General features: G+C 48.2%; 1 protein-coding gene across 3 annotated transcripts in view; it reads right to left on the bottom strand.

Moving 5' to 3' along the window:
- LYRM4 (LYR motif containing 4) overlaps window positions 1-18,484 on the bottom strand; it is a 282,708-nt gene that overhangs the window by 102,042 nt on the left and 162,182 nt on the right. Inside the window, exons 3-4 of one of the 3 annotated variants that reach the window (XR_010413515.1) lie at window positions 17,400-17,554; window positions 14,580-16,809 (exon numbers count right to left, since the gene is read on the bottom strand). The exons of 1 other annotated variant lie outside the window; for it this stretch is intronic. Coding sequence is in view for 1 of the 2 variants with exons in the window: in XM_045866424.3 (XP_045722380.1) it covers window positions 16,741-16,809 (69 nt within the window). In the remaining variant the exon portion in view is untranslated. Of the gene's footprint in view, window positions 1-14,579; window positions 16,810-17,399; window positions 17,555-18,484 lie in introns of those variants that run through there. One more of the 3 variants, XM_045866424.3, reaches the window with a different exon arrangement.

Raw genomic sequence — 18,484 nt, 5'->3', positions numbered from 1 at the left:
AAACAGTGAGCTGTTCGCAGCCCAGCCTCTGCCCAGCCAATCCCCATGAAACCAGGGCCAGGACGGTCTTCCAGAGATCGGGGATGTGCTCGGTGCGGCGACAGGGGTAAAGGGCTGGGAGCAGGGTGGAAACTGACAGCCCTGGTTCAGCCCAGTGACCCCGGCTTTCCCTCTGCCGAGCGGTCCTGGCTATCCTGTAGATAAGCAGGCGGAGCCTGAAACCCGCTGGGAGAGGCCAACCCGGGTTTCTCTTCCCGACTACATAATAGACACATTCCATCAGGTGACCTGCTGTGTTTTCATGTTCCTCTCTGGACTCCCTTTAGCGAATCGGGGAGACTACCAGAAGGCAGCCCTAAATGGTCCTCAAATCCTCCAAGGGCTGGTTGTTGGAGTGCTACATAACTTTAGGCTCATTCGGATTTACATTTTCTTTTAATCTTTTGGATAGACTTTGTATTTGCATTTTGTGGAGTCTAGTTCTTTGACCTTGGCCGTCTCTTCGGGGACAAATTTTGGCAAGGAGAGAACAGAGTCACATTTCAGCTGAATATCGGTTTTTAAGATGGCAAAGATCAAGGGCTTACTTTTAAGATGTGCCGCTGAGATTTGCCAGTGAATCTAATAGAAGAGTTTAAGTCGTGAGTTCAGAGCCGGTTCAACTGGGAAATCTACATATCTACAAACATCTCTGGTAAAGCAAAGGTATTTTAGACTCCCTTACAGACATTTAGAGAAATTAGACCAGTATAATTTCTCCATGATTGTATTTACTCATCCCATTCTTATTGTTGGCATTGCTCAGGTCCTTTGAAACGTGTTACCTGAGGTCATTTCCCGAGGAGAGTCAACAGCATCCTAATGTTATCCTGAAATGGGAAAGTCTGTCTGAAAATCTGAATTGAGTAAAGATTGAAAACAGGTCGATTTTGAGAACTAAGCTTGAAACATTTAATCTCCAAGTTGAAAAATTCATGAGCATATCCTACAGATGGCTTTTCTGTAAATAGCTACACGCATGTAATGTTGAGGAAGCATCCACTCCAGCAGACGAGGAGTTTATGGTCGCGGGAAACTAATAGTCTTTCGAGGGAACACCTTGCAGTGCTCTCTAGAGGACATGTCCTTTCTGTTCCTTCCTCGACATCTTTCGGTAAAACATCCTTGTTGTCAGGAGGCTGTTCTAGTGTAGTGAAACAGGTTACGAGTTCTTGCAGAGAGGTTTTTTTCCTAACTAACACCTAAAGAAATGTGAGTTTATATTCAGAAAGACTTGAAATAGTCCAGAGCATTCCATTTGCATATTCCTGTCTGCTTAAGGAGCAATTGTGTTTTTAGGCACAGATTTCAGGCATGTTGCTGAGCCTCCAAGGCAGGGCCCAATCTCAGTACCCCGAAATCATGACCTGAGCCAAAGGCAGACGCTTAGTCAACTGAGCCTCTCAGGTGCCCAGGCGTGTTGCTTTTGAGGTTACATTTTTTAGCCAGAAATCCCAAAGCTGTGGTGTCACCCATATCACAATTAAGTGCAGACCCCAAGATTAGCGAGGTCTATTGTTTTAGGATTATGATCCTAAAACATGTCTATACATTAAATTGTCTATACATTAAATTGAGTTTGAAGGTCCCTGTCTATACATTAAATTGAGTTTGAAGGTCCCTGAGATATCCATACATTGATATTAAATGGATAATTGTGGAAATAAACGGATGTTAAGTCGCAAACAAGTGCTTAACAGTGAAATACATAACATGTTCTTTTGCAAAAATAAATAAATAACAGTAATAAGAGTACCTCTTTAGAAAGATTTGTGAGTAACCCCTTTGTCCCCCATTTCCCCAAATCTGAACTACAGGTTGCTTCTGTTCCTAGATCCCATGTTATTTTGGACTTTGCTATTTACCATGAAGTCATTAAAAATGAGTTTATGTATTGGTGCAACATGCCCGGAGACACTAGTTTTCTGGCAGAGGAAACAACAGCTTCAAAATGGGTTATGAAGGGGGTGCCTGGGTGGCTCCGTTGGCTAAGCATCTGCCTTCAGCTCAGGTCATGATCCCGGGGTCCTGGGATCGAGCCCCGCGTCGGGCTCCCTGCTCAGCGGGGAGTCTGCTTCTCCCTCTGCTGGCCGCTCCCCCTGCTTGTGCTCTCTCTCTTTCTGTCAAATGAATAAAATCTTTAAAAAAAAAAAAAAGTTGTAGAAGCATTGAGTTCTGAGGCTCAGGGCTGTCCTGCCCGGCACTACCTACCACTGCCTAGAGCTGAGAGAAGGTGAAGGGGATGAGGCTCCCGTCTTGGGTCTCGGGCTTGGACCACGGCTCGTCCTCTCCCAGCCCCTGCAGGCCCTGGCGCGGGCAGAAGTGAGCTGATGGCCACTGCGAGGTGGAAGGCATAGCTTTTTGAGGCTTGGCTTTTGACTCTGCCACCTCCAGCTGGTTCAGAAGATCTTACAAATGGAGTCTTCACTGTCCAGATCATAATGTGGCAGCCAAGGGTTTCTAAAATGATTCAGCAACATTCTCTGCAGGCTTATACGTAAGAGGCAATGGCAGAGGCCTGTGGTACGTGATCCATCATGTGATCGCAGAGGTTGGTGTGCAAAGGCTCCCTCCGTGAGTAAAGATGGACTTGGGTTTTCGTGTGTCAGCCCAGAGCCAGATGCTGTTAAGGCTGACTGCCACTGGGATGTCGCTGACCCACCCCAGTCATTTCTCCAGAGCCTAAAATGCAACGGAGCCTAACTAGGCGTGTGTCCGGGGGCCCCGAGCTTTCTAGGGATACTGCCTGTGGAGGGCTGTGACCTGCCAAAGGAAGTTGGTGAGATTCCCAGCCCTGTCTGGGGGCAGGGGCTGGTTCTCAGAGCTGGAGCAAAAACAACCATCAACTTTGATTGGCCAGGGTCTGCCCTCCTGAGCAGAAGCCAGATGGGGCCAAATGCTCCTTTATTAGCCAGGCGGCAGATGCAAGAATGGGCCACTATTTCAGACAGGAGATTGTTACATGATTCTGTAGGATTTTTTTTTTTTTTTTTTTTTTACAGTTCTTTCTAATAATGTGAGAGGAAATAACCTCATCAGTCTCTGTTTTAAGATTTGCTTGAGAAATGTGCCCAGTGGGATGTTTGGGATGAGTAACAGGTTTCTGTGAATGTGATTTTTGTTAGTGTTTATTTAAACAGAGAAGATGTAGTCAAAACGCAGCCTTCATCTTTCTCCAAGATTTTTTTAAAGGATAGTTCTATTTTTGTGGTTTGAAAATGTCTTTGAAATTCTGAGGATTTAAAAAAAACAAAACAAAACTTTGTTTGCTGTGGTTATTTTTCTATATGCGTTACGTCTAAAAAAGGCCAAACCCAACGTCGTATTTTGAATAAGGAATGTACAGCAGTTTGGTACTTTAAAAGCCATCACGGAGTCTGGGCACATTTTTGGTGGTCACAGCTGGGGCGGGGGATGCTGGCGTGCTGCTGAACCTCCTACAAGGCACAGGACAGCGATCCCCACCCCCAAGTAATTGTCTGGCCTAAACCCTCACTGCAGAGGTTGGAGAACTCTGAGTTTGGGGCGCCGGGGTGGCTCAGTCGGTAAAGCGTCTGCCTTTGGCTCAGGTCATGATCCTGGAGTCCCCGGATCGAGTCCCGCATCGGGCTCCCTGCTCGGCGGGGAGTCTGCTTCTCCTTCTGACCCTCCCCCCGCCATGTGCTCTCTCTCTCTCATTCTCTCTCTGTCAAATAATAAATAAAATCTTTATAAAAAAATAATAAATAAATAAAGTTTCATTGGGCACCTGGGTGGCTCAGTCGGTAAAGCATCTGCCTTCGGCTCAGGTCATGATCCCGGGGTCCTGGGATCAAGCCCCGCATCGGGCTCCCTGCTCAGCGGGAAGCCTGCTTCTCCCTCTCTCTCTCTCTCTCTCTCTGACTCTCATGAATAAATAAATAAAGCACTGTCAGGTGCCATGCTAGTGGTGAACACTTAGATGTCAGGGTTGGAGGCGTGATGTGGGAAAGACACGCAGGCCCCAAGTGAGCCAGGCCTGCAGCTGACCCCAGCTCAGCTCTCTGTGTGCTTTCCAACGGGTCCCTTAACCTGCGAGCGTGAGTTTGCACGTTTGCAAAATAGGGGTAGGAACTCCCGCCTTACTAGGTTGTTGGGAGCACAAAGGGAAATTACTTATGACGTACCAAGCAGACAGCTGGTTCTCAGCATCTTTCTCTTTTCCCTTTGATCTCAGCCAGGTGGTTCCACGGATTTCACTCTGACGATAGATGTTGTCTCTCTTCATCCGAATGTAGCAAGAATAAATGAAACTTCCAACTTGGGCGACATATCAGTGGCTGCCAAGGCACTAACCAAACTGTTCTTGTTGCTGCACGAACGGAACATGCCATTTGTTTCCTGGTATTCACGTGATGGGATGTGTATTGTGTATGTATGTGGTTAGAACATACACAATGTACCTACGTTCATCTGACTTAGATCTTTGCATTTCCTTGGGACCGTTTCTTCAAAGATTATCCACCCTATGTCAAGAAACTACTCTTGGAGGGCTTCCTGTTTGTTGAGTACTGGTTGATATTGTTGAAAATCCATTCTTTTGGACGCGTTTTGATTTTTGTGACCACCCTCTTCTGATTTGCCTCCTTTCCCTCCAAGCTGTTCCTTGTCAGTCCCTCTGGGACTGATTCTCCTTCTGTCTGCCACACAGTCCTCCAGAAATCCACCTGTAACTCTTTTTTCTCTTATAAAGATGTTGTAAATTCCACAGGGAGAAGACTATGTATGATTCTTTTTTTTTTTTTTTAGAGTTGGCTCCTCACCCAGCATGGGACCTGAACTCACGACCCGGAGAGCAAGAGTTGCATGCCCTACGACTGAGCCAGCCAGGTGCCTCCTGCAGTGGCCACGCCCTTCCCTCAGTCACCTCATCAGAAATCTATCCATTCTTGCAGCAAGAGGTGACGGAGCGCTTCCCATGTGGCCGGCAGAGCCGTGGCATTGGGATACGTGGGGACACACAGGGGACGTGGCTCTCAGGGGCCTGCATTCAGGAAAGTGGGGCCTTTTTGTGGACAACTCCAAATCTATGTCTACAGGCACATTCTCTGCACTCATGCTCTCATCTTCCTTTCTTCTACAAACCCTAGCCAGCTCCACGCACATGAAGAAATGTTTTCCTCAAAAAAATCTGACCCTCAGAATCCCTGGAGTTGGTACTGCCTGAGCGTCTGGTAGGGGAGGGCTGGTAGGCCTTGGTGGCTCTGTCTCTGCTCCCCTCAGACGATCCTTCCTCGTGGCGGAGGGCTTTGGACAAAAGCTGCCGCCTCCCACAGCAGACAGCTGCGTCTCAGCCCCTTTACGTCACCCCTGTTCCCACATGCATGTATGTCTAGACATCCCAGGAGTGGGCCTGTCCCATTGCAAACCTGTTCGGCCGTATCTGCTAAAGCGGAATACACACATAACCCCCCGACCAGAAGTTCCACAGACGTACAGAAGTGTATACTATGGGCACCAAGAGGCACGTCCAAGAAAGTTAATAGCAGCGTTGTTCGTAGTAGTAAAACCTGCGAACAATGCACATGGCCGTCATGGCCAGCACATGGAGATCTTCACAGCCATCTGAAGCAGGGTGGGCGGAACAAGCGAGAAGGTTACAGGTGCCCACGTCCCATCCCACATCTCCCTGAGATATGCACCCCTCAAGGGCAGCTGTGGGCAGAACTTGTCAGTGGTGTCCTAACTTGTCAACTGTGTCTCTCTCTTGCTGTAGAGAATGGCCAATTTTGATTTGGTTAGATTCCCATGGGATGTGAAGCCACGTGCCAGGATTAGTTCACTCCATCCTCACAACTAGCTGCTGGGGACTGGGGAGGGGAAACACTGTGTCTCCACGCCTGGTCTCCCTCACTGGTGGGCTCTTGTGCCCTCCTCACTGCTGCCCACAGTGACCTGCTAGGTGTAGCCTACACATCTAGACCTCTTATCAGGACAAGAGGTCGATCTCCCTCTTCTTCCTACCTCCTGTCATCAAAGTTTCAGTTACCTACTTCTTCTGGGGGACTGGCACAGGGACTAGTCCCCCTTTCCATTTTCCAGTTCAGAACTTACCTACTGAAAAATGTGAACTTCTTGTAGTCTTCAACATGGCCCCATAGTTCAATACACACAGACACAAACACAGAAAGACAATGTATCTGGAGTTCATCCGTAAGAAGGAAAGGAGAGTTTGCTTGGGTTCCTTCCTTCCTCCTAGATGTCTCAGGAGGGTGCAGCCCTAGACATCTAGACCTCTTATCAGGACAAGAGGTCAATCTCCCTCTTCTTCCTACTTCCTGTCATCAAAGTTTCAGTTACCTACTTCTTCTGGGGGACTGGCATGGGGACTAGGTCCCCCTTTCCATTTTCCATTTCAGAACTTACTGAAAAATGTGAACTTCTTGTAGTCTTCAACATGGCCCATAGTTCAATAAACAGCATAAGTCAATGTTCCGAACTGCAAGTTACAGAAACTCAAGCCAGCTTGAGCAAACAGGGGAGTTGGTTTGATGGATATCGGCCTATCACGTGGCATCCGAAGGCAGCCGGGCCTCTGCAGGGACTGGAGCTTCCAGAGTCAGGAGGGACTCTGTCTGCCTCATCTCGCTCCATTCTGCTGCATTCATCTCTCCCTACAGACTAGAGATTTCCTCTTCTCTGTCTACACGATAGATGGAAGGTGGCTGGTGTACCTCCCAAGTCTGTGCCTCTTGAGGTCCAGCAAATAGCCCAGATAAAAATAGAATCTCACTCCTAATTCTGAGTTTCTAGGAGAAAAAATTTGGCCCCCTTTGGGTCAACCAGGGTAGGCAGCCCCGTTCCATTAGCTGTGGCTGGAAGTGGGGTTGGATTATGATGCGAAATGGTTGTCAAGAGCTCCTGACTCCTGTTGGGGTCTCAGGAGATGGGCGGATACCCCAAAGTGTCTCTACTGCAAATACAACCCACAGTAATGTGAACTGTAGACATACAGCAGTGCAGTGAGGTGTATGTGTGTGGACGAGTTTGCCTTAAGGGAGATGTGTCATTGCCCTGCATCTTATTTCGGGGAGAGGCAACCCACCCGGTCAGTCTTTCAGGACCCAGCATTCAAGTTATCTTTGCTTCACTCCCATTCTTTATTTTATGTATCCAATCTCTCCTCAAATCTGACATTTGGAAATACCTTTTGGACTCATTATTTCCTCTCTATCCAATCCACACCACTAACCCCAGCCAGGCCTTAGACTCCGTGCATCTAAGTTACTACAACAATTTCCTGGCTGCCTCCCCTCAGGGACATTCTGTATGTCACTATGCAGTTAATCTGCTGTGTACCGCCGTTCTCTTCTTAACGGCTCCCTTCCCCACCAAATAAATCTCAGACTCCTTAGCCTAGAATTTACAGCTCAGGCAGAAGTAATTTCTCCTTTTGATCTTACCTCCCTTCCTGCTTCTGGCCCTAAAAGTAGGGCCCACCTAGGTAACTTATCACCTTAGACTTTGCAAAGGTACTTACATGTCTTAAGTATGGTGCAAAATGTGCTGTCATTAAGTATATTAAGGGAAGAATCCACATCTGGTCCATTTCTACATCTCCTGAGGCATCTGATACAGTCTCTAAACGAATGATAAAACACCTGAAGTTTGCTTGCTCATTCTATATCAAATATGGTAGAAGAACTTTATGTATATTATGCGTTTGCAATCTTCACAGCAAACCTGTAAGGTAGGTAGGCAGTTAGATCTATTTCAGAGATGGGGACACAGAAGTTTCGAGAAGCTGCTTATCTGGGATCTCACTGCCAGGAAGAGACAGAGCTGGAAGATGAAAAGAATGAAGGACTGTCTGGGATGTCTGCAGCCTGGAGCCACCTTGTGGAACTGTTCTTGTCAATCCCAAACCCCCAGGAGCCAGGAGCCATGATTTGCTCTCTTCTCCATTGTGCACTCGGTATATCTGCCTTGCCCATGGGAATGCTCCCCAGCTTCCCCGTCCCAACACTGCACTCCCACTCTGAGGCTTATTCAAGCCCCAGGATCTCTCGAGCTCTCTCCGGTCCACGCTGTTCTCTTGCTCTCACAGCCAGGCTAGCCTTTGGTCATTTCCTCGTTGTTCTACATGTGTTTAGTTGCGGTCCCCAAATAATTCTTGGGGGCAGGAACCCCTGGCTCATGGCGGCCCACAACCTTCCTCTACCCCAAAGTGCTCACTCTTCCTTGAGTACGTTCAGAACGTTCTTTTTTAACCACATGACTGGTAGGAAAACATGCAAAGCGAAAGTTATTGCTGGTGCATTAAGAGTAAGCGAGAGATGGATGTCCCCTTTCATTTTTAGCAGGCTCTAAACATTGCTTTAGGAATCTCAGCAGCCAGTAGAAACCAGGGAGAAAAAGTTTTCATTTTTTAACTTATATTTATTTTTATTTTTTAAAAGTAGGCTCCACACCCAATGTGGGGCTTGAACTCACAACCCGGAGATCAAGAGTCGAATGCTCTGACTGAGCCAGCCAGGCGCCCCCAAGAAAAAGTTTTTAGTTCAGAAAAAAAATGGAAACCCACTTCTTTGGTCAGACACTGGCCTGGAGGCTGGGGAGGATTCTGAGGGGCCAAGGTCTGCCTCTGGGACTTCCTTGTGCCTTTGCAGAGAGCCCAGCTGGCTGCAGTGCCCCGTGTAACCCTAAATCCACATTCTCATGGATCATGGGCTGGGCTGAACACAATGGCTCACCCAAATAGCACCGAACCCCCGTACTACTCAGGGGACGGGTCCTGAAGATTTCCTGCTAATTATCCCAAAAACAGACATTCAAAGAATGGGTTCTTCCCTTTTGATTTCACTGGAATTACAAGCTTTTACAGCTAGACAGGTTGGTAGGGGTCCTGGGATCTGACTATCCCACATTGCCTGGAAGAAGCAAAGGCCCCGGATGCAGGACTTAGGCAATGTCACAAAGTCCAATGGCCTAGCCGGAGTTAGAGCCCCTTGTCCAGGTGGCAGCCCCAGGACTCGGGCGTCTGGCCCCAGTGGCTAGTTAGTTTCTACCATCCTCATTCCTCTCATTGCTCCGTAGTCCTGTCTTCCAACTTTGTTTTTTTTTAGTAAAAGAAATGTTTTCTTTTTTTGCAGTCTGAGTTACTGATACATCCTTTCCCCCCTTTGAACAAGCTTCTGTTTACCAAGTCCCACAAAGACTCAGTGCTTTTAAAGTGAAAATACATGCTAAAATGTGGCCACTTAGTCATCTTAAATATGTTACATGTTTGAAGCATGAGTGGAAGAGTAACTATGGCAAATCCTGATGAGATAGATACTGGACATTAATGTTGCAGCCCTTGATCCTGTATCGTGTGTGTGCTGTGTATATCACCTCTCGGCACCTAAGTGAAATATTCCTTTAAAAACCCAGAACTAATTACATTGTTATTAAACTGTCTCTGTATTCAAGACAGATGAAGACACATGAATTCATTTAGTAACTGATTGGGGTTTTTTTTCTTAAAGATTTTATTTATTGGGCGCCTGGGTGGCTCAGATGGTTAAGCGTCTGCCTTCGGCTCAGGTCATGATCCCAGGGTCCTGGGATCGAGTCCCACATCGGGCTCCCTGCTCCTTGGGAGCCCGCTTCTCCCTCTGCCTCTCTCTCTCTGTCTCTCATGAATAAATAAATAAAAATCTTAAAAAAAAAAAAAAAAAAAAAAAAAGATTTTATTTATTTATTTGAGAGCCAGAACACAAGGGAAGGGGAGCAGCAGAGGGAGTGGGAGAAGCAGACTCCCCGCTGAGCAGGGAATCCGACGTGCGGCTCGATCCCAGTACCCTGAGATCATGACCTGAGCCGAAATAAGGAGTCAGACACTTAACCGACTGAGCCACTCAACTGCCCCCTGATGAGAAGTTTTATCGAAATGTTTTAGAAATTAAGTGACAGCCACTTAAGTGATACTCTCAAACAAAGAAAATAAAGTAACTTTGGGGCTAATGAAAAAAAAAGGGTTTAGTACCATCCATCAAACGTTCTAAGAACACGTATCACTGCAGTAGGAAGAGATCATCTTTAAGAAGCTGTTTTCCTGGGGCGCCTGGGTGGCTCAGTCGTTAAGCGTCTGCCTTCGGCTCAGGTCATGATCCCAGGGTCCTGGGATCGAGCCCGCATCGGGCTCTCTGCTTGGCGGGAAGCCTGCTTCTCCCTCTTCCACTCCCCCTGCTTGTGTTCCCTCTCTCGCTGTCTCTCTCTCTCTGTCAAAATAAATAAATAAAATCTTTAAAAAAAAAAAAGAAGAAGCTGTTTTCCTGCTAAGCCTGCTGATCCCCAGAAGTCCAGCTTCTCTGGGAGGCGCAGCCCAAACGTTGCGTGATGGACACGGCCACACTGGTCAGCACAGGCATGCCGAGTCTGCGGCCATCCGGTTCGGAAAGACCCCAACAAGTGCACCTGCAGCTTTCTTGGTGTCAACATTTGTGAGTGGTCCCATTTCAAGATGGCAAGACACAGACTGTGTTTGCTGTTACCATTGTGGTGTCAGTGGTCCCCTTAGGTCAAGATCATAGATTCATTTCTGCCAGTTCTTCTTTGCACTTAAAACTTGGCCCTGGAGGGCGCCTGGGTGGCTCAGATGGTTAAGCGTCTGCCTTCGGCTCAGGTCATGATCTCCAGGTCTTGGGATCGAGCCCTGCATCGGGCTCCCTGCTCCGCGGGGAGCCTGCTTCTCCCTCTCCCTCTGCTGCTCCCCTGCTTGTGCTCTGTCTCTCTCTCTCTCTCAAATGAATAAATAAAATCTTTAAAAACAAAACAAAACAAAAAAACAAACAACAAAAAAAAACTTGGCCCTGGAGCAAAAGCAAGATTATCTATCTTATTTCTCACATGGATCTCAACATGAGAAGCAATTTTCACGAATGGCTCCCTGAGGTACTGATAAGGGCTGCAGAAAGATTGAAAAGTAAAGATCTTATTTGTTCTCAGAGGCGAGGGGAGCTGCTGTCCATAGAGGGGATGGGCAAGCGGTCACAGGAAAAGCCTGCTGGATCATACACAAATCATTGCTTTCCCTACCAAGTTCCAGCTTTCTTCCAGATCGTTCTGTAACAACTGGCCAATACTAGATTAGCGATGAGGCATGTGCCAACCCGGGATGTGCGAAGCACAAGTTTCTGTGGATGGTTTCTTTTGTTCATAATGATGAACATCTGCATGAGCTTCCCCACCCTCACTGGCGTGACCTCACCAGATATCTGTTCCAAAGATCTAGAAAACGTGGCCGATTCTCGTGGCTTCTGAATCACCCACTGGGTTGCAGTCATGAAGCCACCGGCAGAGTTTAATGCGGTGAACTATTAAAATGTTCTTCGGTTCATATGATTGTCTTTAGTCAAGAATGGGTCATCTAGGGGCTCCTAGGTGGCACACTCGGTTGAGTGACAGACTCTTGATCTTTGGCTCAGGTCATGATCTCAGGGTCCTGAGATTGAGGCCCAGGTCTGGCTCCGCGCTCAGCATGAAGTCAGCTTGGGATTCTCTCTCTCCTTCCCCCTCTACCCCACCTCCCCCTCTCTCTCTCTTAAAAAAAAAAAAAAAAAGAAAAAAAAGAATTGGTCATCTGGGTTCTGGCCATATTTACCAAGGAAAAGAACTTCCTGTTCGTGATTGTGGGGAGGTCCAGGAGAAGAGTTCCCAACTCAGAGAACATCATTCTTGGCGTAGGAAATGCTTTCTCCTTCTGTGTTTTGAGTGCTTATCATTTCTTCCGCTGCAGCTATATTTGTAGCCTGGCCTCAGTACCTGTGATATCCTTCAGTCTGGAAAGCGACCGAACAAACCTAAGCAGCTCATTCTGTTATAAAACATATTGGTGCATTTTCTGTATACTTGTTGATATTTTACTGTGCATTTTTTTTTATTTTTTATTTTTTGTAAAGATTTTATTTATTTATTGGACAGAGAGAGAGACACAGCAAGAGAGGGAACACAAGCAGGAGGAGTGGAAGAGGGAGAAGCAGGCTTCCCGCCGAGCGGGGAGCCCAATGCGGGACTCGATCCCAGGACCCCAGGATCATGACCTGAGCCGAAGGCAGACGTTTAATGACTGAGCCACCCAGGCGCCCCTTTACTGTGCATTTTAGTTGCATTCTTAGAACCATACTCTTAGAATATGTAGACCAACCTTCCTTCGCCTTTTTAAAAATCTTACACTTTTTACAAAATATAGAAAACTTTCCCCCTACTCCTCCTGTCCCCAGAGAGAATACATATTTGTAGGCTTTATCTGTAGAAGGAGTATATTTGTTGTACAGAGAGCTATGGGTAAAATCTCTTTTAAGGGTCTTTTAAATTTTCTTCCAGTGGATTTTTTTCTTTGTTTGGAAAAACCGGAAATAATATTTTCAACCTTTGGAAGTAAGAGATACATTTGTAGATGCTAGTCTTCCTGTTTGAACTTGAGGTTATTTGAACTTGGCAGGTGGACAAAGCTTCAGACAGTGCCCATTGCTGTCTTGTCTTAGCTGGTGGCCCAACCTCTGCTAAGTCACCCAGGCCCCAAACCTGGGACCCCTCCTGGACTCCCGTGACACCCTCTCTGCACTTCACATCCAATCAATGATCAAGTCCTGTTGACTCCCTTTTCCTTCTTTTCTTGGTCCTCTTTTGTGCTAGGCACACACTAATGGGGCCCAGTGGTTGGCAAGCCCTTTCGTCTGTAAGACATTTGACAACTGTACTCTGTGGGTGCTTGTGGAATGGGCTCCACACAGGAGCCCCCCAGTTTTACCAAGTTTGCCTACCTACTCTTTGGTTTGCTAGGTGGCCCTGATAATATGTCTGTATTATCATACGAGCTCTCTGTATGAGCTTGTCATTGCTCCACAGCCACCCACAAACTTAGTGCCTTAAACAGTAATTTGTTCCGTACCAGGGCTTGGCTGCAGTGGACTGACCTCAGCGAGACTTGGCTGGGAGGCTCAGCTGGGCGCCTCTGCTCCACGTGTCTCTCACTAGCCTTGGGAGAGCAGCTGCGTCAAAGCAAGCTCTTCTCAGGGTGATGTTGACTCTACCTTGCAACCGTCACCGTCCTAGGTGAAGTCACTACCATCTCCTACCTGGATTAGTGTCCAATCTAACCCTCCCCCCACCGCCCATAAAAGGTGGTCTCCCTGCATCTCTCCCAATCGATTCCCCCTATACAAACTTCATCCTGCTGAAAAACTTCAATAGCTTCTTACAGCCGCAGGCCAAGGCTCCCTGGGCCTTCTGCAGTGTGTTCCCTGCCTTTTGACTCATCCTTGCTTGCCAGCCATCCTGGGCTGCCTGTAGGTAGTTCCTTGCACGGTGCTCTCCTCCTACCCCCGCACCCCCCCATTCAGGTCTTTGCATATGCTGTTCCTCCTGCCTAGAGAGCTCCTCTCCCTACCCTTTGTCCAGCCAACTCCTCATTTAATCTTCAATTTAAATCACCCTTCTCTCAGGGAGGGCTTTCCAGATACCCCCCCATCAGCTCCTAGAAGACCTTTATTTCAGCCTTTGTAACACTCCTCAGACGTGTCCTTTCTCATCCAGTTCCCCTGCTGGACTGCAAGCTCTGTGAAGGCAGGGGCTGCCTTGTTCACTGGTCTCTCCCTGGCGCCTGGCACCAGCTGGCTCGCAGTCAGCGCTGAATGAACGAAAAGACCAGCAAAAGGGGTGGCAGGGAAAGGGCTGCAGATGACCCGGGATGCTCAGGATCTTGGTTTTCACACCTGCCGATGTGGGGGTTGGATCAGGTGGACTCTAATGCCTGGCAGCTCCGCCATATTGTCATCTCTGCAGATGTCCCCCTAGCCTGTCCCCTTCGCTCCTGAATGCCGGGTGGCGCTGTTGGTTGTATTCAGGCGCTGGAGATGTTGGATGAAGCTATGGATGAAGGGAGTTTAAAGTAACTGCTGTTGGTAGCAGGGCAGAGTAGATGTGGAGCTAGCTACGTCAGATCCACGATCATCTTTCAGCTCCAGAGTCCAGAGAACAACAGCCATCAGAACAACATAGCCATGCCTGTGCTCAAGAAAGGCTTCCCGGGTATCAAAGCATGATAGCCAGACCAACCAAGTGTCATCTCCGGAGGTCTAGAGAATAGCTGTGCTTGGCCAATGGTTTTGTCTCAGAGGTTAACTCGTATTGGCATTTCTCACTTGCTAAATGCTGACACCGCAAAGTGGTCTCCAGACTCCAGCCCGAATCCCTCCTTCAGAACAGCCGAGCACACTAGAGAGATCCGCGAGGCTGAGTGTGATGTGGGGCTCCATTCGAGCATGGGGAACACTTAACTATAGAAACAGACACTCCCAAGGGCATGTCACTTTATTCAAAGCTCTGGAGTCCACCTTGGGTCCTCTGAGTTGAGGAGTGCCCAGTGCAAGGCTCTGCCTGCCTCACCTGTACCTGGAAGACAGGCTCTAGACTGTGGATTTTATGGGGCAGGATTTTTTCATGTCTTTCTATATATTCCTAATGCATAGTTATTCTTATCCAAGTCACAAAAATTAAACTGTTTAAGGCTTTGGACCTGTTCAAACCCATTCATGGGCTTTATTTATTTATTTATTTATCTTTTTAAAGATTTTATTTATTTATTTGAGAGAGAGAGAGAAAGAGAGAATGAGAGAGAGAGCACGAGAAGGGGGAGGGTGAGAGGGAGAAGCAGGCTCCCTGCTGAGCAGGGAGCCCGATGTGGGACTTGATCCTAGGACTCCAGGATCATGACCTGAGCTGAAGGCAGCCGCCCAACCAACTGAGCCACCCAGACGTCCCCATGGGCTTTAATTAACATAAAAGTGACCTGCTGTTATGTCCTGCAGAACGAGCTAAGTTTGCCTGGTCCACTGCCTCTGTGACTCAAATCTGGGTGCGGGGGGGGAAGTCTCCTCTGGAACGGATACCCTGCTAGTAACTTGACACTTCAAGGGGACAGGTTCAACCCTGGACTTAGGTTTCCAAGTAGCAGCTGCTTTAATTCATTAAGTGTAAATCAGAGGTGACATTCATTAGCTAGTCCTTGGACCATTTCCTACTGACGCAGAGTGGAAAAAGTGACCGAGAGCCGCACATCCCAGGGTGGGTTACTCTGTCCCATGACAGTTAGCCGGAGAGAGAGAGCACATTTCCCACTTCACCTATACTCACTGTCTACTCCGCACTGTAGCGCTAACATTGTTTGCGGGGTGGGGGTCAGGTCCAAGACCTACCAAGGTGCAGGTGTACAAGAGTATCCACGGGCAAAAGCCTTCTGAAATCCTAAGTTGTACTGCCAACCAGGAGTACACTCGTAATTTATTCTGAATGCACAGCAAAATCCACCATCTGGGGGTGAGGAGGGCACATGTGATCTTTTCACATGGGAGAGGATGAGGACCCAGACTTGACTCACATGACTATAAGAATTAGAATGACAGGGGCCGTGGGTCAGTGGCAGGTTCAGTGACACTGTCATTTTAGAATCTGGAAATATTCATATGAGCCTGTTCCAAACCTCAACACCTTAAGTCATGAATTCACTTAGTGCCTTTTACAAAGGTAAACAAGTCACTCAGATAGTATCTGGGTGCCCCATAAAATCCCCAGAAATCAAGTAAGTTATTTAATACCTTCTTATTATGTTTTTAGCTAATGTGTTTCCAAGGCTAAATGCACACAAATGTCTTTATTACCTGCAACATCTTCAAAAAGCAGAGTTTCCTGAACTGACTAGACGTAAAAACACCAGGGGACCTTTAAAAATGTAGATATAAATGATCATGCCTCACCTCTCACTTACTAAGTCAGAATCTGAGGGGAGGGAAGCGCTGAGAAATTCTTCTTAAAAAAACTCTCCAATTCTGCAGATGCTCATGGCTCTGTGAAGGGAGCTCAGGGAAGCCAGCTTTGGGAGGCAGAGCCGAGTGGCCCTTTCCCAACCTCAGCGTGGGCTGGGGGCACCTGGATGTGTTAGACTCAAGATTCGGATTCAAAGCATTTGGGCTGCGGCCTGAGATTCTGCATTTCCAACCAGCTCCCAGGCAGGGCTGCTGGTGCCCATCCTCAGACCACACTCGGAGTAGCAGGGTCACCAGTCTCCTGTCTCCAGGTGGGGAGCCAGGGGTGAGCCCCTCTGTGGTTGCACTGGGCCCAGCTATAAATTGTGGGATGCACCTTCTACCCCTTTGGCCTTGCCCTACTCCATGCTGCCCTCCAAATCTTGGGTGCCTAGACTTGTCTCCACAAAGGGAGGGCTCAGCTCGGGTCTGGACCCTCCCTCTGGGTCCCCACCGCCCTCTGCAGGCCCTGCCTCAGCAGGAAACGAAAGTGCATTCATAGTCAGGAGCGTATCTGGTGTAGGAAGGCTTCGGGAGACAATTCTGTTTATTGTCAACGAAGAGACAGAGGGTGGAGGGGCTCTATACAGGTGGTGGTGAGATACAAAAGAGGAGTGGGGTCGAGAGGAGACGCAATAATACACAGCATTATTCTGAGCCAGCTCCAGCTCTTCACTCGGACACTTGAATCAAGGAGAGCCAGCCACCCTTTTCCACTAAGGCTGCAGAAGAATGGAAACCGGACTCAGTTTATCAGCTCCTACAGGGCAGGCCAAGCAAGAGGCTATGCTAAGCTGATGGAAGAGGCCACTTGTGGTCTGGGGGGAGCCCCCACCCCAAGCGCAGAATGGATGCTGAAGCTGGTCCACGGCTGCTGGTGGTGGCTGGTCCCGGCCCCCTAGGTCCTAGGCTTCTCTTGATTCTCAATGATAATCTTGTCAGTCAAATACATTTGGCCGACGTGGACCTGAAGGGAAAGAAAGACACAGGCCCATTAGCGGTGAAAGGTCAGAAAGAGCATTTCTAACATTTAAATGCCAACGTCTGCCATCCTAGGGCTGTTCCTGGTGGGGAACTGCGTCATGGGGCAAGTGTAGTCACCCGGTTGGCCTTTGCTAATTCCACACCCTCCAATTCCCACTTCCCTCGCTGTGAGAACAAGTTAGAGATCCACACTCCCTCCTTTCTGGCCTTTGAAATGGCACCAGCAGCCGCGGCCTTGGTTCCTCGGGCTTCCTCGCTGTCCTGAGCCGGCTGAGACCACCCACCAGGTTCCCCGGCTGGCGGCCAGAGAGAGAGCCATCCGGACGCGTGTAGAGCAGCTCCTCACCGAACACGACCCCCTCCCTTCAGAACCGGCTCTCCCATTTGGAAAGGCTTCAGCATAAAGCAGAAATGTGCCTTGCCTATGTTGGGCTAGAACATGGGTTGCATGAAGGGCACTGCAAGGGATACGGCTGCCTGTCTGTCCCAGGCTGCGCCGAGGACCGTGGTCTGGGTTCTTTCACCTCTTGCCTCTTGTCTTTCCTGCCCTTTCCTTTCTAGGTGTCCTCTTACACTGTTTCTGCTAGTGGTTCCCGCCGTCCCAGGTGGATGCTGCCGCCATAACCCGGGGCCACAGCAGGTGACTGGTCCTTCCTTTGGAACAAAGGGTCTTCACGAGGTTTCTCCAGAAGCATTTCCTAAGTGATACTTTCTTAGAACCAGGTACACTGCAGAAAGGATTTCAGAGGAGTCGGTCACCACCGGGTGGTTTGGGGTCTTTGCTCTTTCAGTAAATGAGGGAGCCTCTCCCTGGCTGTAGTGACTACCCAAAGCAGCCGGGGTCAGAATCAAGACCCTCCTGTGGTTTTCCCAACTTGCTTTAATAGTCTATTCTATTTTTAAAAAAGATTTATTTGTTTGAGAGAGAGAGTGCACGCAAGCGGGAGCTTGAATTCTGATGTGGGGCTCGGTCCCAGGACTCAAGATCATTACCTGAGCCAAAATCCAGAGTCAGGACACTTAACCCACGGGGCCACCCAGGTGCCCCATATAGTTTATTTTTTTTATTCGCATATAGTCGAGACATCGTGTTACACTGTTGCAGGTGTACGACATCATTATTCAACTTCTCTACATATTATGCTCTGCTCGCCCCAAGTGGAGCTGTCACCATCCAGTGCTCTATTACAACATTATATTCCCTGTGCTGTACCTTTTATCCCCATGACTCATTCACTCCACCACTCGAAGCCTGTATCTCCCACTCTCCTTCCCCCGTTCTGCCTACCCCCTCCCGCGACCGGCAACCATCAGTTTGTTCTCTGTATCTATACCTCTCATTATGCTTTTTGTTTGTTTATTCATTTGTTTTGTTTTTGAAGTTCCCCATACAAGTGAAGTCATTTGGTATTTGTCCTTCTCAGTTTGACTTATTTCGCTTAGCATAACACCCTCTGGGTCCGTCCATGTTGTTGCCAATGGTAAGATCTCATCTTTTATGGTTAATATTCTATTTTAAAATGATGGCCCGCGAAAGGGGGAGATTTTGACACTACTAAGGTACAGTGGTGCTCTCTCCCCAATGACACCCCGAGAGACCGTCTGAACATTCCCATTCTTCCATGCCACTGGTTATGTCTTCTGGCACACACTTGCAC

Source organism: Mirounga angustirostris, unplaced genomic scaffold (assembly GCF_029215605.1).
Source record: "Mirounga angustirostris isolate CCGP_5_RB_7025 unplaced genomic scaffold, mMirAng1.0.hap1 SCAF_8, whole genome shotgun sequence".
In the NCBI taxonomy this organism is placed as follows: domain Eukaryota; kingdom Metazoa; phylum Chordata; class Mammalia; order Carnivora; family Phocidae; genus Mirounga; species Mirounga angustirostris.
This window is presented reverse-complemented; position numbering and strand designations above follow the sequence as displayed.